Genomic DNA, 23,429 nt, shown 5'->3' with positions numbered 1-23,429 from the left:
AGGAAAAAGTAAAGGACAAAGGAACCACCACAGGTAGAGCCTACATCAGAGCTATTTATTAGCATATCTTTTCTTCATAGGTTCCAGAACAACTGAAGTATGTACAAAGTCTTACAGCATTCACACCGTTTAAAGGCTCCTAGTAGCTGAGGAAGACGAAGGTGGCTCTGCCGAGAGCCCGTGGGCTGCCAGAGCCTTGCAGCACACACTGCCTGGTGCCCTCTGCTTCTGCCGCCTGACTCACAGCTCCTGAACTCACCCAGAGGGCAGGTTATTGGGGAAAAGGCAACAAGAGACAAGGTGGAAAGCTATAGTGTTTCTACAGTTTTCTAAAGCTGTAACAAATACCCACAGCCTGAGAGAAGAGCAAGTAAGAGAATCATGCTGCGATGCAACTCTGCTTCCACAGGGACAGTCGCGATGGACAGAAGCACTGTGGAACGGGAGACTGTACTGACAGATGGTAATCTCACGTCCCTTCCTGTCCTCAGTGCAAACCTGCGGAGCCCCAACTCACCCGCCCCAAACAGAACAACTACAAAGGGAGCAAGAGAGAACCAACATGTGTTAGTAGTTCTTGGCCAAAAGCACAACAAAAACAAATAAAATCCCACAAAGTAACTTTGTAAAAAAACCACTCAGTATCAGCTTTAACCAGCTTTAGGGTGGGTCTTCCTGTCAGGTTAATCCTAGATACTTGGGAATTACCCCGTTTGAACAGCATCAACAGTCTCCCCAGCCCCTCCCAATATTGAACCTCCTGCATTTGCTCATTGTGGGTTGTGTCTGATTGTCTTTCCGTGGGTCAGTACTACAAAAATACCACCAACACATACACTAAATTGGACACAAGACAACACTGTTGCCCCATAACGCTCCACCACGGGCAAGGCACACCGCTGGATTCCACATAAACAAACTCTAGCCTGGTTCTCTGTTCTGTCCGTCTTCTCCCGGATCATGTCCCATCCATTTCCCAATGTTATCATCTCCCATTTAGGCAAAGTGGCTTTTTATTTCAAAAAGATTCTGTGTTCAACTTAAAAGCCAGTTGATAAAATTTTTAATTAAGACACAACAGTGCGGGGTATAAAAACACAAGAACCACATAAATATTGAAGAAACTGAAAACTTTTTTTTTTCCCTCCTGTAAACAGTTTTGCTTAAGAGCAAAGCCCTAGGCAGTCAGATTCTGGCTGGAAAACTTTTGGCAGATGAGTGTTCAGCAAGACTCTGCAGAGACGTGAGGAGGAAGCCAGGCCAGGCGCCATGTTGACAGGCATGCAACTTGAGAACATTGCACAACAAGCAACACAAAGAGTGGAGAAGCTCACAACACTTCAAGGAGACCTCACAACCTTCACAACTGTGTATGCACAGACAGACCCACCCCTCCCTCCTTTCTGCCACTAAAGCCTCTTACACATGGGACACCTTCTGCGACTCTCTAGCTTGTTTGATGCTATATAGCCACTTGATGATTCTAGCATTTCTTTCGATGGCAGAAATGCCATATGGCACCCGATCATTGGCACTGTCATCATTTCTAAGGTCACTGTTACTGTCCTGAGACTGTTCACAGTCTGAGCTGATCATGCTTGCGCTGCGGAAGTTGAGGGATATGATGTCAGAGTTAGCCCTTGCAAAGTTCTCCATGCCAAGGTTTTCCAGCTCTTCCGGGTCGAGTCCGCAGTAGTTGAAGAACCTCTCCACGTCTGCGTCCACTCGGAAATACCTGTCACTCAAGTCTGACTTGGATCGCTGAAGGGAAGGTCTCCGGCTGACCCCACAGGCTGGTTCCACCTGGTCAGCCTCAGGGGACTTCGTGGCAGCCACCTTGGGCTTGGGAGGCAAGGGAGGGGCAGAGCTGCTGCAGGGGATGGCTTTAAGGGGCTTCACGCTGGTCACTTTGCGGATGTCTGAGGAACTATGTGAGACATGCAGGAAGGAGTCTGCCGACTGCTCCAGCAGTCTCCTGCTCACGTGGGAGCTGCTCTCCTGTGGACTGCCTCGCCCAGGTGTAGGGTATACCTTCAGCGACTCAGCGAAGGAGTGCCGGTGCAGGTCAGTGGCGTCCCTGTGAGGCGGCCAGTTTCGAGAGCTGTGCTTGTGGCCAGAGCCAGAGCTGGAGCCCTCGGAGCTGTTGATGATGTTCTTGAGGATCTCGAGTTTGAGGGTCTCACGTTGCACACCGCTCTCCGTCTTGGCATGGTTGCCAAACACCTTGAGAGTGGGGCTGCCCAGTGTGCGCTTGGCTCCTGGGCACACCGGGGGCTTGGCCAGCACAGCCGGCTTCACCGGCTCCTGCTTGGCGTTGATCACCTCCTGACTCTTGACGTACTTGGCCTTGTCAGCTTCCAGCCGCTCCACTGCACTGAGTCTTTTGGGGTTGGGCTCGGCCTGCCTGCGGAAGTAGTCGGGTCCTTTGTTCAGGATGCGCAGGGGCACCGCCGACGTGAAGGTGCCCGCGGGGCTGACCGGCTTCACCATGCTACCTGTCTGTAGCGTCTCCGTGGGCATGGTGGGCGGTCTTTCCCCGGCAGCCGTGGTGGATGCTCTTCTGGGCGCCTCCGGCCGGCCTGAACAGACACATGTACACGAAGCACAAAGGGCAGACGAAGGATACTGGAAGCGGTGTCAGCCGCAGCTGCTCCTCATCTCACAGCTCATTAACCGCAGCCGTGGCTTCAGCGCACTTTTCTCCCCCTCCAGGCGGCCCCTGCACAAAAAGGCCACAAGCCACAAGTTCCTTTTAATCGGCTTGGCTGCCTCCTTTCTTCTCCCTGAAGGCTGTGGGAGTCTCCTTCAGGTCTTTGTGCTTAACTGCAGGCAGAGCTGAAACACAAAACAACCAACCGCGGGTTAGGAGGGGCGGGTGACATCACCGCTGTAGCAACAGAGGAACCCCGCAGTGATCCCACCTCCGTGGAACCCCTGCCAGCCCAGAGCCCCCCAAGGTCAGTGAAGCCGGCACTGGCAATTCCCGGTTAACCGTGCCAGGAGGGCAACCGGGACCTCTGCGGAGCCTGCGCGCTGCCTCCGGCAGCAGTCAAATGTGGGCGTTTGCCAGAAAGAAAGGGGCTGAGGCTTCCCACGGAACTCTTCCAGCTGCCTCCCCATTGGTGCGAACGGACTCCTGAACACGCCTGGCTGGCATCACTTAGAGTGAGACCCAGGAAATACTCGTGAATGGAGAACGGAGGGTTCAGCCAAGTTCTGTTCCGTTCTGTAGCTCATTAAATGCTAGGGGCTTCCTAAGACCTCCATCTGTTTTAGCGGCAACGTGGGCGATTTGCGCTGCTGGGTCCCTTTTGCAGCAAAGTAAAACTTGTGACTGCTTATGACCAATCTGTCAGTAAAACTCGAAACAATCATTTCTTTAATGACTCAATAAGAGGAAAGGAGGTGAGAAACGAGAATGGCAGGAAACAAACAAACAAAAGCTAGTAAGAAATACAACCTGTCTCATGCTTCCTTTCGGCAAGCAGCACGCTCAAGGCACTGTCCTGAAAACTAATAACGCATGCGATGCTTCTCTCATTAAAATTTACTTCTCTTTTTGAGTTAAAAATAACTATTATAGAAATACTTGGAGGGGAACCCTAGGAGTGGATTATGAATTATGAAATGAGCCATCATTCCTCTGACTTGACAAGAGTGAAATATCTCTCGTTTCCTTTTGCTAGGAGGAGAGCCTGCTCCCCAACCGCCAGCGTTCCGGAACAGCCAGAGAGTGACTTCGCCAGCACTCTCTTTATCATTAGGAATATTAGGAGCACAATCTATCTAACTAACATGTCGAGGCACAAACGTGCCCGAGATACAAGGTGTTGATATTACTGACTTCTTTTTTTCCTCTCATGTGAGATACTCATGACAGGAAGGAAATCAGCGGTATTTCTCTTGATAATCTTCTCAAACGCTTCATCTCTAAACAAAATCCACCCTACTTTATTGGAGCCAATTTTGGCAATCTGCAAAGGGATTTGTTCTAATAAAAATGTGTTCCTATGCAATATCTGAGAAACCCCAAGGCAACGACTACATAATGGTTTTCTTTAATTGTGCAGTTCTATTTTGATGCCTCGATTTGGTTAAAAAATAAAACAAAACACAATAACCAACTTCCTCCAATGAAAATTAAATGGGAGTCTTTCTTTGAATGTGTTTTGAATGCAATCGCCTGAAGGAGCCCCAATTCCTTGAGTCTCTAGGTTGGTTCATCTACTACTTAGGGGCCATCTCACTGGTCAGGGACACAGGGGCTATTGTGGAGAAAAGGCAGCATCTTACTGGATGTGGAGTGGATTGCATAGCAATAGCAAGACTGGGCTGGGAGGCAACCTCAGTGATCAAAGTGGGCCATGGGAGAGTGGGATGTCCCCGATATCCTGAGTACTGTCACTGTGGGCCTTAGAATATGTCCCTCTGTGACTGTCTTCTCTCTTAACTTCTACTGCTTAGCCAAAGAAGCCCAACTTTTCCTTGAAAAGTGGATGATAAACCCACAACCTATTTCCCCTGACAGCGCCACAATATCCCCAGACTCTAACTCCTCTGGGAGGTATTTCTGGGCAAGAGTGGCCCATAATAAAAGTTTCTGATCTACTTTGCTTGACTATAGGTTATAAGACCTCACTCATTTCAGAAAGGTGGGGCTCACAGGCAGGAGGAAAAAGAGGACTTAGAGAGGCATGCTGGACTGCCTGCTGCCATTAGGACACACACCTTTAGTTCAAGCATACTTTTAATGGGCTATCAGTACATCATCCAGCCTAAGCCAAAAACCAGGCAGTTCACCTTGGGTCTGACTCTTTAATCCAAAGGCTCCAGCATAATGTAAACCTATGACACAGCATTAGGTCATCCTTTTGCTACCTGTGACCTAGTGTGACAGACCAGAAAGGAGTCTTCCCCTTAGCAACATCCCTACTGATTACCTTGAAAACGTTCAAAATGCCAGTGTCGGGAAAATGCCAGAACGTGAGGTGAGAGTGAAGAGTGGCCTGAGAGTCATGCCTAAGGATCAAGGGAGCCCTCCCACGGCAGCTACACCCAAAGACGGACCACAGGGCCCTTTCGTGGGCATGAGTTATTTGGATACAATTCTTTCAATTCATTCCTGCTCAAAAATCACATGGCTTAAGGAACAAAGACAGGGACTCGTTTTCAATTTCAAAATGGTTTAGTAGAAAGAATATTGGTGACTGCCTTAACTTTCCTATGCCTCCTGCCTTTACTGTTCTTAGGGAAACCTTTCTCTGAGGTGAGATGAGGTGATCAGGTAACACCCGCTGGCGTTAACATTCTTGCTGGCCTATGCTTTTCTTTGCTATTGTCTCCTCCAGTTTCATTCTATTATAATCAAAGGTACAAAATGTCGACATCATGGCCTGGATTTCCCGCATGCTGGACTACCTGGGAGAGCAGGCTTTGGTCTCCTCTGAAGCTCCGAATAAGCATCATTGCTCTGAATTCACAAGACTGGGGAATGGCAATGCATCTTCTAGGATCCTTTCCTAGGGAAAAAAAAACTCTCTTCTTTTCCTATTACTTCCTTCATGCCTGAGACTGGTACCCTCCCATAGGAAGGCTCCATGGGCTTCCTAGAAATTGCTAGACATTTATAAAGCCAGTATGGAAGGATTATGTTAAAAAGTGGTCATTTGTAACCACTTCATATTTTATTTTCTTCCCATTTCCACCTCTTCCCTTTGTTCTTGGTCATTCCCAATTTCCATAATATTTTTTAAATAGTAATGGGAGAAAACAATAACAAGCAGAAGGTCTTGTGGGAAGACTCCCAGCAAGGGGAACAGCTACAGAAACACTGGTACTCGAGGATAATAATCGGCAGACTTGATGTCTGCTACCTGGGCGGGCCAACAGCTGGAAGTCACATGGTGGTGTAGGTGGCTCTCACTGCCTCCTTACCATCTGCTCTGCTCCTTTCCAGGGGGCGCTGCTGTAGGGACACAGCTGTACAAGCCTGGAGAGATACTCTTACCAGTCAGTGGGAAACGATGCTGCAGGTACCCTGGAGCTACACCTCAGTGTCTAGACAGAGCAACCGTAGAGGCCTTCAGAGAATGTAGTGGGGAACAAGACCTTGACATCTAGTGCGGCTGGGGAGGAATCACAGCAGTGAGGCCAATGGCTGGGCTGGGAGCAGGGAAGGGAAATTCTGGTCTCAGTCTCATAATGGTCCACACATACAAGTAACTATGATTTGTTTTCCGCTGTGGTGGTGGGGTAGAATCCCAGGCATGGGCATAGAGAAGCACATCCTTCATCACTGGCTAGACCCCTGTCCCTGTATACTCTCAGACTCCTGGCACACGGCCGAGGATGCATAAGAGAAACCCGACAGAGGGAGACACTTCCACTTAAGACCATGTTGTCTGCATTCTACCCTAGGGAATAAGCCTTGAGCCAGCCGAAGGGTAGAAAGACCAGGATAGAGACATGGGTGATTCACAGTAGAACAGCTGGCTACATCACTGCAGATGTGAGCTCCAAAGCTATGGTGGACGCAGTGGGTTGTGATAGATGGTTAGGAGTTCTGATCTTGGTGGGAGGCCTCTGGTACCTCTGTGCTGGAGGACCCTGATGATGAGAAGGAGTGAGATTCCTGGCTGCTGGCTCTGTGCCAGTCTCAAGGATACTGCACAAAAATGCCAAGTCTGGTTCAAGAGATACTATTGCCTTAGAGTAGCAAGGAGGAAGCAGAGAAGGCCCACATCTGGTTTCATGTGTATGTTATAAAACATGTATGTGTATGTTCATGTGTGTGTTCCATGACAGGAAATGGGCAAAGCTACCTCAGGTTTTAAAACTAATGTTTTGAATCCTTCTGATTTCCACCCTGCCAGCAGCTCACAGGGTTAGTTAGGTAAAGCAGTGGCCCCTCAGCCCACGTGAAGTATCAGGGAATGTTTATGGCCTGGAAGGGTTACAGTCAGAAAATGCCCTCCATGCACACGGTTCTTCTGAAGACATAAAGTCAATATTCCTGTGAGCCAGGCCAGGCATGCCTCTGTTCCCAGCAGGCCACGCTGCTGAGGTAAGAGTGCTTGGTCCAAACAAGGAGCCCCCAGTTCAGGGCTGCCCAGGAACATGACTCTGTTGCTTAGGAACAAATCCAGAATTCTGGATAGCATTCTGTCCCATGAAGCACTGTAAGCCAAGCTGCTCAGCTCAATGGTTTCTTCTCCTTTATTTGGTACGTCTGGTAAATAAAAGAGAAATACCCTCTAAATTATAAGTAGGAAAGAAAGCCACCAGAGTTAGAGCCCAGCCTGTGGGAACTGAACGTAGCCACAGAGGTTGCCAAGGGTGAAAGTGGGTCACTCCTCTCCTCCTGGGTGCTGCAGCAGGGGGCTGGGGGCACTGCTGTACAGAGCATGCCTGGCTAGCCCACTTGAATTGTCTATGTACAGCAGCAAACATGTTGTGCCAGTGAGCTGGACATGTCCTGTTCATTCAAGGGAGTACGTGGGAAAAGCGGCTGCTGGGTCTCTGAATTGAAGATTGTAGAGCTGATGCCGTCAGGCTCTCCTGTGTCTGCTCCCACACTGTCCGAAGCATGTGTGACTGCATCCCCTGACCCCACACTGTCACGAGCAAGTGTGACTGCACCCCCTGACCCCACAGTGTCTGGAGCATGTGTGACTGCATCTGCTACATAGCCCCTGGTCTGGTATCTCTGCCTTTATTTTGCATGTTGGTTATGGCAAAGTTTCTTTTCCCGCAACTTTTTTTCTTTAAATTTTGACATTTTAAGCATAAAATTCCAACATGTCTGGGGCGCCCTCCCTATATCTATATCCTGGACTGTCCTCACTGAAAAACACAGCCATATCAGTTTTGTGTGACACTGACCTTCTGAATTCTTTCCCAGCAGAAGGAATGCGCTCAAAGTATGACTCCTTACTGAAGTCGGCACTCTCTTCAACCAAATGAATCGTGTCTGTTGCCTGAGCAGTTATGTGTAAGATGTCACACAGAAAAGCCACCATTGTAGGGAGATTCAGATGCATCTAATTGAAGATCAATTAAATCATGTGGTGGAAATGTCACCAGGGCAGCAACAAACTGAGCTCATGGCATGTTCAAGAAGCTTGAAAGACACTGATGACCAATGAGAGTGACAGGGGCTGGCCGGGAGGGGAGTAACGGGGGTCGGGGGAGGGGGGGAACAGGGGAACGACGCAGGACTGCTGGTGGGAGTGGTGGGGGGGACAGGAGAGAGTTAGGCTCTCAGACAGTCACGAGAGGGTACTGAAGACACCTGAAGGTATCATACACGGTTACGTTTGTTTTCTTAATGCCCTGGCCAATAAGGGGACGGGCTGAGAAGTATCAAATACAACTACAGAAGACAGAGCTGTGGGGGAGGGAGCATGGCCACCAGGCTGTGAGAGTACTGGCATATCACTGGCTTGAATGCTTAGTGGTAGCTGAGTGGCCTCTTCTTCCTGTTTTCTGGCCTTCCCATCTGGAAAATGGGGATAATAAAACAGCTAGCTCTCCATATCTGTTGATTCTATATCCAGAGATTCTGCCACCGGTGGATGGAAAACATCAGCTTTCACCAAGTTCCCCAAACTGCCTCTGGAATGTTTTCCATGCTGACACTCTGCTGAAGCAGTTGTGGAGAGGTAAAGCAGCCGGTGTTACAGCTTCTCAGGTCCCATGCAGCTGATTCCACCAAGGCTGTGAACAGAACGCTCTAACCTGCTTTCCTGTTAGCATCCCCCGAAGGATACAGTGTAACTATTTACATACAGTTTACCTTCTATTTGTCTGTGTTACTTTTCTATTACTGTGACAAAAGACTGGACAGAAATAGATTGAGGGGAAAAGGTTTACTTTGCCTCACAGCTCCAGGGGCTTCAGCCCATCACGCAGGGGTAAGCAATGCAGAACAGCCTGACTTGCGATAGCAGAAGAACATGAGAGAGGCTGTTTGCTTGGAAACAAACCAAGAAGCAGAAAAGATGCAAAACCGGGAATGGGAACAACCTTTAAAGGCCTGTCCCTAGTGTTATACTTCTGTTAGTCAGGCCTCACCTCTTAAAGGTCCTACAGCTTCACCAGATAGCATTCCAGCTGAGGATGCTGTTCTGGTGGGAGTTCCACCCCGGCCCCTGGCATCCATACACCCAAAGAGTCTGGGGTGTTCTGGCGGAAGCTCTACTCCAAGACCCCTGCCCCATCTCTCTCCAAATCCTGTGGCATCTCAGAAAGCCCACCAAATTATGACCTCTCCCCCAGAGATGCTCAAGACCACTCCCACACAGGGTACTTAACCTCCTCCAGAAAACAGACACATGTATTTTTTTTCTTAGTCTCTTTTTTTCCGTCTCCTCTCGGGGGGAGGGGGGCTGGAAAATCATCCAGGTGTGTTTTATCCATTAAACCTGGGCTTTTTCTAGTTCAGTTTGATTTAGTCTGATTTGTATTTCTGGATTGTTGCATCAGCCGAGAGGCTTACCAGGGTGCAGAAACTTTTCAAACACGTATTTAAAACCTAATCCTGTGTGGGACACATGAGATTCCAAACCCAAAAGAGGTACTTGGCATACTCTAGGGGTGACTGAAGTATGCCCAACCTGTGACTTGCAGGCTGCACGTACACCAGAGTGGCTATTTATATGGCGCAATATAAAACCATAAATTTACTTAAAACATACTGAGTTGTGTGTGATTTTCGTTTAACTTGTAGACAATAATGTTGTGCCACAAAGTAAAGTTAGACATGTCTGGCAGAAGGATGAGTGTAAATTCCGTGCAAGTAATTCTCCCAACTTATATACGGGACTGGAACATCCATAAATTTTGGTGAGGGGCACACCAAAGCAGCTCCACTATGGAAACCTAGAGAGGGGAGAAAAGGGAGGGAGGGGCAATGAATAGATAGATAGAGGGATGGATGGATGGGTGGACAGATGAATAGATGGATAGCTAGCTGGGGTTTCGATAGGATTTATAAGAGCACACAGACACTTTCTGTTCCAGTTAGATCTGGGATGAGAAGACAGTAGTGCTCAAAGGTGTTTATGGCGTTCATTAGAGGAAACCTCAAGGCAGGTGTGGACAGGCTGTGGATTCCAGGCTGGTTTGTAAGAAACACACTCACTGAACTTTAACCCCCTCTACCTTCTTTCTCTGCACACGGGGCTTGTCACACACCATCCTGGCAGCCTCTGAAGCAGCTATCCTTGTTCCCACTTTTGCTCTTCTCCCTCAGCAGGCTTACGGCCAATTGCCCCGGACACCTACAGCACCGTGGTTCTCACAACTACAGTGAAAGCGTACTGAGAAGGGGACAGTTTTGTTATCCCTTGCTGAAAGCAGTTATTCATTTCAACGATAAGACTAGTCACGTTTTCACACCTTCCTTTCCCTTCCCTTCCTAGTACAAAGGTATTTTTTATCCCCAAGGCAGTAACTTTTAAGTAATGTAAGTATAAGATGCGTGTGGTAATGCTTGTAATTCCAGCACTTGGGAGGTGGAGGAAGGAGGACCAAGGAAGATCAAGTTTCTTTGTGCCTAGGTCCACAGCAAGTTCAAGGCTGCCCTGGGTTGCAGGGAGACCCGGAGTCCTGGGGCAGGTGTAGTAAAAGGGACACTGTGAAGGTGATGAACAACAGAAGCAAAGAGGAGTGAAAGGTGTGTGTGTCGGAAAAGACGGAGTGTGCTCACTACAAACTGGGCAGAGGGGAAACTTGTCCAACCAGGTGGAAAAACTGGGTCAAATGAACCTCTTCAGGACCTGCACGTTTTGCACTAGAGAATGGCGGGTTTCCTCCTGTCTTACTACAGTGAGATCCCTAGCCATCTAGAGTTCCAACAGCTCTCTCTCTGGGTGCTGCCATCAGCCATCAGCTTCAGGCAAACAAGATCACCTTCTTCAATGACCGTCACTTGTATATTCTTTGAAATACCAACCACTTCCTAATCACATTGAAACCTTTGATGATAGCCATGTTTGGCTTATTATTACTGTCATCATCAACATTATTACTATTATTATTATTGATTATAGTCAGTCCTCTCTGGGGAGACAGATCAGTCAGTAAACTGGCTGCCATATAAGCATACAGACATGAAGTTGCTCCATCTGTAGAACTTTGGTAAAACCAAACCAAACCAAACCAAACCAACCAAACAAACAAAAAAGCAGACAGCCAGGGTGTTGGTGCTTTCTATAACCTCAGCATTGGGGTGGGGCAGGAGAGTCTTTAGAACTTCTTGGTTAGCAGCCCAGTCAAAAAGATGATTAGCTTCCACAAATGTACATATACATATTCACACATACATGTGCATATAGCCACATGGACATCTGCATACACACCATACTCCCCCCCACCCCAGATTCCCTGAGCTTACATTTCTAGTTGTTTGCTTTAGTTATATCTTCTCATAACAGGGGCAAATAGCTTCCTCACATTACATTTTTTTTTGCCACCCTTCACACCTGGCTGTTTTTGACACATGAACTTTATACAACCAGAAGAGGGGAAGTCAATGTTGAGGCTAGTGTAGATGCCAGAGAAGCCAACGCTTGCCTGTCAATAGTTTTATAAATGTGGATCAAGGAATGAAATATATATTCTGATGGCTCATATAGGGTAAGCCGAGGGACAGAAAGATGTGCCATAAAACTTACCCAATGGCTGTGTGATCAGTTTGGGGGATGTGTCTGAATGTGGAGTGTACATATAGGGGCCATATCCTTAGTCTAAACACCTGAAGGTTTCTTAAAAGCTACACGTGGGAAATCCCATACCCATCGTATGATTAGCTGTAGCACAGCATAAAATTCCCTCCGGGCTGTGGGTATAAACTGTACACAAAACATCAGCGAATCTCCTGTTCTCAGTAGATCTTACCCTTAAGCTATCTCATTACACACAGGCACATATTCCCTCACCTCCCTAAGCAGCAGAAATCTTACAGACTTTTGGTACCAAGCAGCTGAAATAAGGGATAACTGTATTAACCATTTTTGTTGCTATTGCCTCCAAGTAGTGTTTTGAACCAAGATTGTCTGGAGGGAGTTTGCTACCCACAAAGCTTTCCCATGACATCAGGCAGGCAAAGAAAGCAAGATTCCTGAACTGGGGCTGGGGCTGGGGAGAGTGCCTCTGGAGACCAGGAAGAGAAGTCTGAAGTCCTCTGCCCAGAGCTGGGGTGTGCAGCAGTGGGGTCACACCGGGAGCCTGGCAGGTCCTCAAGGGCTCCGAAGACTGGGAATCAGCTTGTAACTAGAATGCGGGAGGTCAATGTGGTAGACTCTAAAACCAACAGGCGGCAAGAGGAAGCTGCCTTTCCATAAGCACCAGGGGAAAGGTTGCTGTATACCAGGGGAGAGGTGCAAGCTGGCCATCAGAAGCCTGCAAAAACACTGCTGTAATCCCCAAATGAGGAAACGCTGAGAACCCATTAGCCACTACTGAGACCCAGCTGCCTCCATCCAGGAAGCCAGAAGCTCCCAGAGAGAACCCTCTCTGAAATGTGTCATGCCAGGGACACCAGATTCCAGCAGCAATAGCCCAGGGAAACCATATCACCTTCCCTCAGGCAGGCTTTCCCCCTTTGTGCATTTGACACACCTCCACAGGACTTGATCCGGAGGTTAGAGTGACCCTGATGGTGCAAGAGAGGGACTCATGGGCAGGGGACAGAATTCTCATCAAGTCTCCTTTCCCCCAAAGGTTCTAGAACCATTCAGGGCAGAGCCGGGAGAAGCAGAGGCAAACTAACTGAACATGAAGATGTAGCTTCCACTGTGATAGTAAGGTAAGAGCCCTCGCCTGAAACTAAGGTGAGGACTCTAAATTATTTAAAGACTGCAGAGGCCCTGGGTCCTATCTGAGATACTATTCAGGGGGAGATAGCGGAATTCAGAGGCGCAAGAAGAAAAAAGACATCTTTCTTTCACCTCTCTAGAGATTGAGCCAGAAAACAGTACTAGGCTTTCCTACCTGTTCGACTTGATGAACTCTGAGAACTGCCTACGGTTGCAGCCCCTGCTCTGGTCCTCACAGACAGCAGCGTGAGGTCTGGATCCAGCCGCACTCACTAACTCCAATGCCGGGCCTGGCTACTTGCTAAGCAGGCAACAGTGCTAAGCAGGATAGCCCAGATCAAAGGCTGCCGCGCGGATTCAGTAGTGACAATTCATGGCCGGGCACCCCATCCATCCAGCCAATGCAATCTTGTATTGACGATCGCCTCCCCGTCCACAACTTGGCATTGAGAATCACCTTCATTCTGTTTCAGCTTTACAGCCACCTAACAATCTTTTCTTCCCTCTTCTTTCTTAAAACGATTCCATTGCTCTCACACAATGGAGTTAGTACCACCTCTGTCAAATTGGATCGCCTGCAGTTTCTGCCCAACAGGTCACTTGCATGTCCCCATTTTGTTATTTGAGGCGCAAAGAAAATAAGTTTTCAGATTTCAAAGCAAACAGTTATGTGAGCAAAATGGGCCAAAGCAAAAAAATAGAGCCATTATTATAAATGAAATCCAGCCCAATCCGGGTGGGGGGGAACAGAGCAGGGCGATCTCACGCTTGGTGGATTTTTATGTTCCTGTCTTTCTCCAAGGTCCTTTAGAGGACCTGAGTACAGCATCATTTTCACGTGGAAATGAATCATCATTAAACCGCAATGTGCTTCTCTTTAAACAAAGAAATGAAACAGAATGAGAAGCAAACAAAGTCAGATTTCTGCTTTAACATTCTTGGTTTCAGCAAGGGATAGGTGGTTCTGAGGCCACCGACCTCTATCGGGAGCTCAGCCTTTTCCCTGGGATTATAGAAGTTGATGCAATGTGTAGCTGGTGCCTAAGGCCCTGGGGAAATATCATGGCAAAAATTCTTAACTAAAAAGTAAGGTTATCCGAATTCCTACTGAACAACCAACGGCACAGCCACCCTACGACAAATAAACAGGACGATGCCGCTGCAGACCAGCGCTGTTCTCTCATGTACCCTTTCCGTAGCTCCGCCGTCACGGCTAACACTGTGGGAGTCTATTTGGGATGAAAGTCCAGGGCCTCTGCCCTCTGTGACACACAGTCCCTCAGTTACTGTGGGTCCGAGAATGAGCTGGCTGCCTTCATGACCTGATCCAGGAATAGCTGCCAGCAGCAGCATCTTGGCGCATGCTCCAGAAAGTGGAGAATGCGGGTGTTGCGGCTGTGTTCTGCCTTCTGAAGGGGCAGGTGGGTCCCCTTGCAGGAAAAGTGGCTTCTGAGCTGCTAGGACCTGGAAGATTTTGTCCAGCTCACCCTCCCACAATGACCTTATCTATCTACATTTTGTATATCATTGCTTTTTTCTTTTCACTGTATAGACTTGTAGCCCAAGGCTCATAACATAAAAAATATCTCTGCGGCAACACACGTAAACAGAATACTTCTGCAAAAAGTTCTCATTTCTGATGCACAGCCTTTGGGCAAAAGGTAACATTTGCTTTGAAATAAATACTAAAATCGGTGTTATATGAATATGTGAAACATTTACAATGAAGGACACAAAATAAGGCAGGATTTTCCTCAGGGGAGGGGCCCAGTCCTTCATGAATACACCAGGCACTTTCTGTATAAATGATCTTTAAAAATTACCTATTAATACAATGACTGCTTCTTCCCAAACATACGTGGCATCCTGTAATTGTACTGATACCGTTCAGGTGCTTTAAGGTTCATCCTTAATATAAATGCTCCTCATCTCACAACAGGATTACAGCCTGATAAACCCATCACACACTGCAAATACCATATGGGGAAAAGGCACTCATCCATGTGCTTTGCCGTGCCTTCTTTCTTAGCAACACAGCACCGCAGCAGGACAGCTGCTTGCCACTGTGACCTCAAGCCTGACTGTGAGCTGTGGCTTGCTTCCAGTTACCCAGAACCACAGGGACACCATGACACTTTGCTGGTCCTTGGGAGAGCAGAACTACATTCCACACTCAAAGACAATTGCATGCATACCTCTTTAGCATCACCACAGTCAAAACCAGTAAGTGAAAGCCTGGGCTAAGTGAGCCTGCATTTCTGAAGCAGGCATTACTAACTTCAAATGTCTGACGACTCCACAGAAGTGACCTATGCCCCAGTGGCAGGAACTTGACCCGGATGTCAGAACTGGGGCACTCTACTCTACCTGACAATGCCATTTCGTTACTATGTGCCTAAAATTGTATGCCTACTAAAGCCCTCCTCTTACTAGTAGTAGGTGCTCACTAAAATAAAATGCTCACCAAGGTGACATAAGATGATAACTACTGGGTAAAATAAATACCAAGCAGACCACTTTATATTTAAGGGCTCAATGGATACATGGAATGAAAATCTTGGAAGACAGGAATATTTACCAATTTGGAAAGATGCTTGAGATACAGCCTTCTGGTACAGGATCATAGTCCACTGGCATACAAGTACAAAGAAACCATTCACAACCTAGCGAACACTAGCATTGCACTGTGCTTAAGACAATGCACAGACAGGAGGAAGGGCTGCATGGCAGAGCCACTGGGTGCATCTAAAACAATGCGGACTACTGTGTGTGTTTGTCAATGAACACTAGAATGATTCTCCATCTCCTGAAGGGCTTTTGGAAGAGTGGCTGTTGGACCACTTAATCCTCTGCCTTGAGTGTCATCTGGAAACAAAGAGTTAAAATTTCTTTTTTTTTTTCATTTCTAAGGATTCTGCCTCAGTTGTGGGATAAAAATAATCTTAAAATAAGACACAGGAGATGACTGACATATTTTCAGGACATATTACTTTCATCTCTTAGCATCTAACACATCTTATATAAAATAATCTTTGCTTAGAATGGTGCAGAGGGAACATCCACCAAGATTTCCACTCAGTATTATTTGGGGGTCCAAGTAGCGAGGTGCACAGGAATGCCTACCAAGTTCATTTCAGCTTGTCCAGGCCCTTCCAGCTCCCCTTCTGAGAGCCTTGGAATGCAGGCAGAAGGTACCAGATAGGGGGCTGCTGTGCCAGTCCGCTGATGCATGGACATAAAAGCATGGCCTTGAAGGGACTGGCAGAGGCTTTGTATAGGGCGCTGGAATGAGGTCAATGACTGCAGGAGCTCTACCCTCTATGGCCTGATGTGCTGTCTTCCTCTCCATTCTGCTCCTCCCTCCCCATTCTGCTCCTCCCTCCAACACCTCACAGATGTTCTTTGAACTTCGTAAGTTGACAAGCCCCCAAACCTTTGGGATCCTTTCATAGCTGCTGTCCTTTGGCCCAAGCCGTCTCTTTTGCTCCTGTTATGGAGCAGTGGTCCTAACTCCTCTTCCAAGCCGTGGCCTGGCTCAAAGGATTGCAGTACAGCACCTGAGGCTGGTGGGAACAGTGTCTGGAGCCTTTTGCATGGATTATTTTCCGGTATGTTCAATTCCATTAAGGCAAACGAGTAAAATCTACGTGATGTCTTCTTTGTCAGTTTGGGTTGCTTTGAGCTCTTATCTCGTCCCTACTCCGCTGCAGAGAGAAAAAGAAAAGACAATGTGTGGCGGGGAGCAGAGCAAGCTCACTTGAGGCTTCCTGAGGATCCTGGTCACCTAGACTCTGAATTAAAAGTAATCTGATAAATATTTAAAGTAAAAAACTACAGAACCCTCTGGGAAGAGCTTGCACCAGACCTGACAACAGAGTCCAGTTCACACCGTTCTGCCACAGCGTCTCCTCATTACAAGACACTACCAGCTTCTGTAGTAAGTATAACTGTGATGCTTCAAATTCCTATTTATTCAAGATAAACTTATGTTATGAAGTGGAGAAGGGCTGCTGTTTGCTTTGGGAATGCTACCCTCTGCCTGCAGTTTGTAGACTGGCTTTTATTTATTGAGTACTGAGAGGGAGTTTTCTGTTGTGTTTTAACAGAAAAGTGTATCTTGTTTGGGGCAAGAGGTCAGAACTGAAGTTCAGCGCCTCTCCATCTTTCCAGCTTCTGAGTTTCTCTATCACAGCTTCACGCTAGAGAAATCCGCTAGCGGCCGATCAGCAGCTGCCTCTCACCTGCCAGTGCCATGCCAGGTAGGACCCAGGCTCTTTACCACCCAGTCCTGCTTAGTATGCATCTTCGGTTTCACTGGATGAGGAAAGAGAGGCACCAAAGTTTGGGTACCATGCTTGAAACAGCTGCATTGCTATGCTTTCTGCACACCTTAGCTCAGATGAGATTCAAGCCTGTACCCTGTGCTGCTCTGGGCTACCACAGGAACGCTGGTGGTGACATCAACCACAAGCATGGAAAAGACTACAATGTGGCCTGCAGACTGATCACCAGGCCTAGCCAGGTCTGGTCAGATGGTGAGGAGGAAGCCCTAACTAGGACTACTGCTTATGCCACAGGATAAAGTAGGGAGATGAGACAGGGAGGTGCCCTGAAAGCTTGGTGACCAGAGCCATTCATAAAATGTAAAAACAAGCCCAAAGAATACAATATGAGAAGACAATACAATTTCTTTGTTTGATGAGATTCTCCAAGGGGCTCCCGAAATGTCACAGCATCCTCCTTCGTGAAAAATAAACATTCTAGTGTCTAGCTAAGGAAATTAAAATATCTTGAGAGCAATGGAAACAATAACAGAGTCATGACCCAAGAGATAAAATCAGACTGATCGGAAAAGCCCCATCTTCTCGGGGCTGCTCCATGAGAAGCCTGGGGTCGCACGGACCATGTTCTGTCCTCTGAGATGTGCTCCCAGGAGGGGCACATTAGTCAAGACAACAGAGGAGCTAGAGGCACGAGGACATGGGGGGAGGGAGCTCTTGACCCAGAAAACTTGACTGACCCTCTGCTACATGGTGTGCAGGGGAAAAAATGAATGACATATGGAGCGTACATGTATGGCACAGGTAAATATTATGTGTGGCAGGGTAAAAATGGATGTTGAATGGAAAAAGAGAGCAGAGATTTAGCATGGTAGACAGTGTTGTCAATGCTCACAGGGAGAGCTGTGATAAAGAAACGAGGAAGCGAGGGGCCTCCAGGAGTCAGTGGAATAGAGAAGGCTTGTTTCTTGGGTTTGGAGATAAAGGGACAACTAGCAGAGGGTAAGGAGAGCCAGGCAAGGGTATTTATTTCAAGGTGGCAGAAGTGGGGTATCCTGTGATGATGGGAATGATACAGTAGAGAGAAGAGTGCCCAGGCTGCAGGAGAGACCTGCACACTGAAAGTGGGGGACTAAAAGAATCAACTTCAAAGTGAACATGGAGGGACAGTGAGTCACAGGTGTCAGGAGATGGAATCAGACATTCACTATTGCCTGTGACATCAGGGTTCTGAAGGAGTTCGCAGGAAGAGTGGTGTAGGTGTATGCTGCTCCTCAGGAAGGGGTGTGAAGAGGCTACAGGCTGGACGGAAAGCTGCAGGAGGTTCCTAGATGCGGGCGAGTCAGCAGTTACGTAGGGCAGACGGTGAGCTACCACAGAGGCAGAGCCTCGTAGGCGCTGGAAGCCGGCGTTCCCCATCTGCTCCAAGACTCCAGCCAAAAGCGAATGGTCTGAATGAAAAGTCTACCTACAGAACCGGGAAGGGGAGTGTCGCTTTTGCAGATTTCCAGTCTACCAATGGGGAATCTGAAACCCTAAGCAAAAAGAGCTGAACTCCTATAGAGATTGGGTTGTGTGACCCCTGATCAAGTGGTCCTATGCGACAGGTGACAGGCCCTGTGCCAGATGCTAGAGACACTCGCGGGAAAGGGACAGCAGTAAACCTTGGGCATCTTCACACATCTTAGGGAGCAGAGTGCACAACTGAAAGTTCACTAGGTGAGAGTTCCTGGCTGGATTCTCATAGAAGTGTGGCCTGTGCCCACAAGGCGAAATGGCCGGGATGGCCTTGTGCGTGAGGATATGGAGTGTTTGACGCGGACTACACCACTAACTGCTATGTGACCCTCGTACCCATCTCTGAACACTTCAGGCTTTTTCCTCTCAAGCAGGGATGGTGCTGGGGTGAACATATTGGCTTCTGCTGTGGTGGGAGGTACAGTGGTTCTTGAGCTCACAGGTAAGTACTTAGGGTTGTCTCTTCAAAGGGAGGAGGAGTAAATAAACTGCTTTTTTTCCACTCAGAAGGCCTGGAGAGGATGGGGATTAATAGTCTTGTGATCCTTGTGCTATCTGTGTGGCTGAGGACACAAGGCTCACCACTCTATAGAACCCATCTTTAGGGAGGTGTCACATGTAAAGAGTTTTGATGCAGTCACACACTGAGCTTTAACAGGGATTGAGTTCATCACCAAGAAAACTTTCAGCAAATTGCACTGCATTCAAATTTGTCAAATATAGACTACTTGAGGTCAGACTCCCAAAGCTGATCCAACACCAGCTACTGAGATGCATTGGCCAAATCACCTTCTTGCCTCCCATGGATCATGACTCTGCTGGCTGTGGTGGCTGCAAAGACCCCCACATGTAGTTAATGTACTGTGGAAAGTCCTATCAGGTAAAGGATGCTTCCAGACTTAAAGAATACAAACATTTGAATAGGTAAAACAATCAAGATCCAGAATGAATTACTCTGCAATAAAATGAACGTTTTAACCAGACAAAGGATAGTATAGAAGAGGCTGGTTTACAGTCCAGCCAGAAAAGTTTAGATGGGATTCCTATAACAGGTGGGAGGAGAAGAATGTTAAATTACGTTCAAGTATGCTCTAGGACTCTGAAACTTCTCACTGCCAAAGCTGAATTTACTACTTCCAGAGTTAAAAAAAGGAAAGAAATACATAAAACAAGTTTAAAGATAAATGAAACCAAGTAACAAGCATGAAAATCTTAATTGTTGTACAACGTATTAAGCATATGGTAAGAACATGTGTGTGAGAGATTCCGTCTATGAAGAAACAGACACCACAGCAAAGGTACAAGAGACGTGGGCTGGGTGAAAGAGTAACGAAGGTAACTGGATAGGAGGCTGGCTTGTCCTCCCTCGCTGGGCTAGCAATAGCACATCTGCACTGGCTGACATCCGACATCTTATACGGACCCAGACCTCAGGCACAGAAGCAGAATCTTTTTAGGTATGTACACGTGTGTTGTCCCTGGTGGTGCAGTGGCTGAAACTACTTGATGGGAGTTTACGGCTTGCCAAGGAGACCCTCAAGGAAGAACGCCTTGGGGATGCTCTCTCCTGGGGCTTCGAAGCAGGCGCAGGCGGCTGTAGTCTGGAGGTCTGTGACAGCCTCTAATAACATTAAGAGCTGATGGTCGCCTGCTTAACAGTGTGTTAATGATGTGTTACATCTACTTGTAACACTTCAGCTTGCAATGGATTAGAAAACATTTGGCCAAAACTAGAGGCCAGAAACTAAGCCACTACAACCTCCAGTCAGGGCCGAGTGCACTGAAGGAGGCCCCAGGCTCAGAACTGAGGTGTGCCACAGAGACACTTCTTGTCTCCAAGGGAATGCTCTGGGCAGCACAGTTTCCCTGCGTTAGCTTTGAGGTTCGCACTCTGCTGTGAAATTCTTCCTCCTTTATTGACAACTGGTGGGAAGGTATTGGATTTTTCCTTTTTGTGTAAAATCTCTGAAGATAGATAGGTGGTGGCTGTGGACATTTATCTGTTTGACTTACTAAGGCACTCTGCATCACTCTGAGGGTTATGTGTAAACAGCAAAGAGGCTGAGCCTTCCTGTAGTTACAAGTATAATGGGAGAAATATTTTAGTAAATGAAGCCGGTGCACCTATAGAGTAAATTTCTCCACAGCTGGCCACCAAAATGAAATTTATCCCAGGAGACAAAGAAAAAGAACAATCTCTATAGGTATCACTGTCCGTTTCAACAAGTTTCTCAGTGAGCACAGTCTGTGGACAAAGAACTATCAATACCTAGCTTCTCTTTTTCTGTGCCAGCTTTTTAAAAACAGTATGACAGACAGCACAGAGGGATCTACTTCCCAGCTAAGAAAGTCACGTGTCACCCTTCCCAAAGTTTGTCTCTCTGCGCACAGGGAAAAAGATAGACACTTCTCCTGTCCTTCCTCTCTGACTGATGGGAAGGGCTCCTTTAAGCAAAACTCTAAAAAAATAAAGTATGTGTACGAGTGTGTGTGTGTGTGTGTGTGTGTGTGTGTGTGTGTGTGTTTGTGCAATTTTCTTCCCTGAAAAGCATTTATCAAATGTTCCTTTATGGTAGGACCATTTGATATCCTTGGTTCAGTTCTCCAGCCAGACTGTGAATGTGCCAAACGAGTCTGGCAGGGCAGTGGAATGAAGGGGGTATGAAGATTGCAATGGTTTTTGAGAGACTAGTTTTCTCTGGTCAAATAACTCATCCGGAAGTATAATGGCCCCAACATCCTCTAGTGATGTATGGAAGGTCATGGTACAATGGACCAGAGCAGATGTTGGCCTTTGCCGACCATATCTGGGGACCATTATTCTCCTGTGACTGCAGAAGGTCATAGAACAATGAACCACAGCAGATGTTGGCCTTCACTGACCATGTCTGGGCCCAGTATCCTCTCGTGATGTGTGGAAGGTCATGGAACAATTAATCACAGCAGATGCTGGCCTTCACTGACCATATCTGTGCTCCAGAATCCTCCCGTGCCTGTGCAAGGTCATGGAGCAGTGAACCACAGAAGGCAGTGGCCTTCATTGACCATGCCTGAGAGGATTCAGAAATCCTCTGGGTGTTGGCATTTGTCAGCTGCCACAGGAGAACAGGAGCACAGCCCTCTAAGGTGGCTGGGGAGGTGACAGACAGGCTGGAAGCACTCAGCATGTAACCTGACACACAGAAGTTGTGCTAGGATTTTTTTACAGCAGAGACGTTATTTTTAATGGTAAAAAAATTCGAAGTACCTTGTGGGAAAATTATGTCCCTGGTCAACTCAAGAGTTGCAAAAAAACAAAACAAAAAAACCAAAAACCAAACATGTAAACTTAAGGTTTTCTTGTACGATGATACACGCCAAAATGAAATGCATTATTTATCAGTGAATCTTCCTAGAAGCTTAGGAGGTACGACATTAAATTTGTTACCTGCTTAAAGAGAACGCTCACGTGTGCTTTCCGCCTGCCAGCCCCTAACGTGCTTTTCTCTCTGTGTGTGTTTTCTTTTGCAGTATGCCTTCCACATTTCATTATACAGGCATTTAGGGAGTTTATTTCTTTAAGGCATTATAAATGCAATTATGCTTTTAATGTCCATCTCCCTACACCTGCTGAAACCACTTGTAAGCTCTAGGGACTTACGTGAAGTTTCATAGATTCCTCCAAGGTTTCTATGTATACAGTCTTCTCAGACAAGCTAAACAGCAAGGAAGTTATTATAAGAAAAGTAGGCTATGATATGGAACCAGTCTAGATTCCCACCAGCAGATAAATGGATAAAGAAAATGTGAGGGAGGGGTAATAAGATATGGGGTATGTACATACAGGAATTTTAGTTTAGCCATAGAGAAAAACTTAGTTTCCATGCTTGCATGGTTAGCACTTTACTGACTGAGACATTTACCAAAAAATACATCTATATAACCATATCTATTTACCTACCTACGTACGTACCTACCTACCTATTTACCTACCTACCTACCTACCTATTTACCTCTTCTTAGAAGCAGAAGGGAGTGATGTGCAGGAAGGGAGGAACCAGTGGGGGAGGAGGCTGACAAGGGCAGGTAATAGGAGGCAAACACAAAGTGTAACGATGTACGAAGATAGCACAATGAAGCTCATTTGTGTGCTATTTAAAAATAATTAAAAATAAAATGAGAAGCAGGCAGCCAGTTCTCACCGCAGACTACCTTGCTTGCTCCCTAAGAACGTGCTGATAAGAGGTTAAACAAATCAAGGAAATGAGAACTTGCTTAGAACTGATCTCTTGTCTAGCAAACCTAGAACAAACCACTTTTCTGATTAAATTTCCTAGTATTTTTCTAATCCATATAGAATAAGAGACAGTGACAGCATACTTAAGATTTCCTAAATTTCTTCATTCATTTGGTACCCTAATATTTATATATTTATCCAGAACTTTGGCTATTTGAGACAGGGCCTCACTGTCTAACCTGAACTTCCTAGAACCGGCTCTGTAGCCCAGACTGGTTTCAAACTTACAATCCTCCTGCCTCTGTTTCCTAACTGCTGGGACAACACACACTAGGTTATGCATCTTTATTAAGTTATCATTTTAATAGAAATAGATGTAAAAATAAGGAATACCCTGAAAGCTCATGCTCCATTGACATGTGAAAGTCTGCTCTAGTAACAGTGACAGGCAATTTTTTTCTTTTGCTAAAAATAACAAAAGACTTCTATTCTTCCTTATACCTCCCACCCCCAATGTTCCCTGTAGGTTTAGGGAACATCTCACTATATTTCACCTCTTCTCACACACATACCTAGAATGTGGGATTTAAGGGCTAT

General features: G+C 46.9%; 1 protein-coding gene across 1 annotated transcript in view; it reads right to left on the bottom strand.

Moving 5' to 3' along the window:
• Positions 1–1,046: 1,046 nt before the first annotated feature.
• The window catches only part of Fam110b (family with sequence similarity 110 member B), a 119,332-nt gene continuing 96,949 nt past the window's right edge, over positions 1,047–23,429 (bottom strand). Inside the window, exon 4 of the mRNA XM_038348016.1 lies at positions 1,047–2,835. Coding sequence (XP_038203944.1) covers positions 1,420–2,520 — 1,101 coding nt within the window. The 5' untranslated portion in view covers positions 2,521–2,835 and the 3' untranslated portion in view covers positions 1,047–1,419. The remainder of the gene's footprint in view (positions 2,836–23,429) is intronic.

Source organism: Arvicola amphibius, chromosome 11 (genome assembly GCF_903992535.2).
Source record: "Arvicola amphibius chromosome 11, mArvAmp1.2, whole genome shotgun sequence".
NCBI lineage: Eukaryota > Metazoa > Chordata > Mammalia > Rodentia > Cricetidae > Arvicola > Arvicola amphibius.
This window is presented reverse-complemented; position numbering and strand designations above follow the sequence as displayed.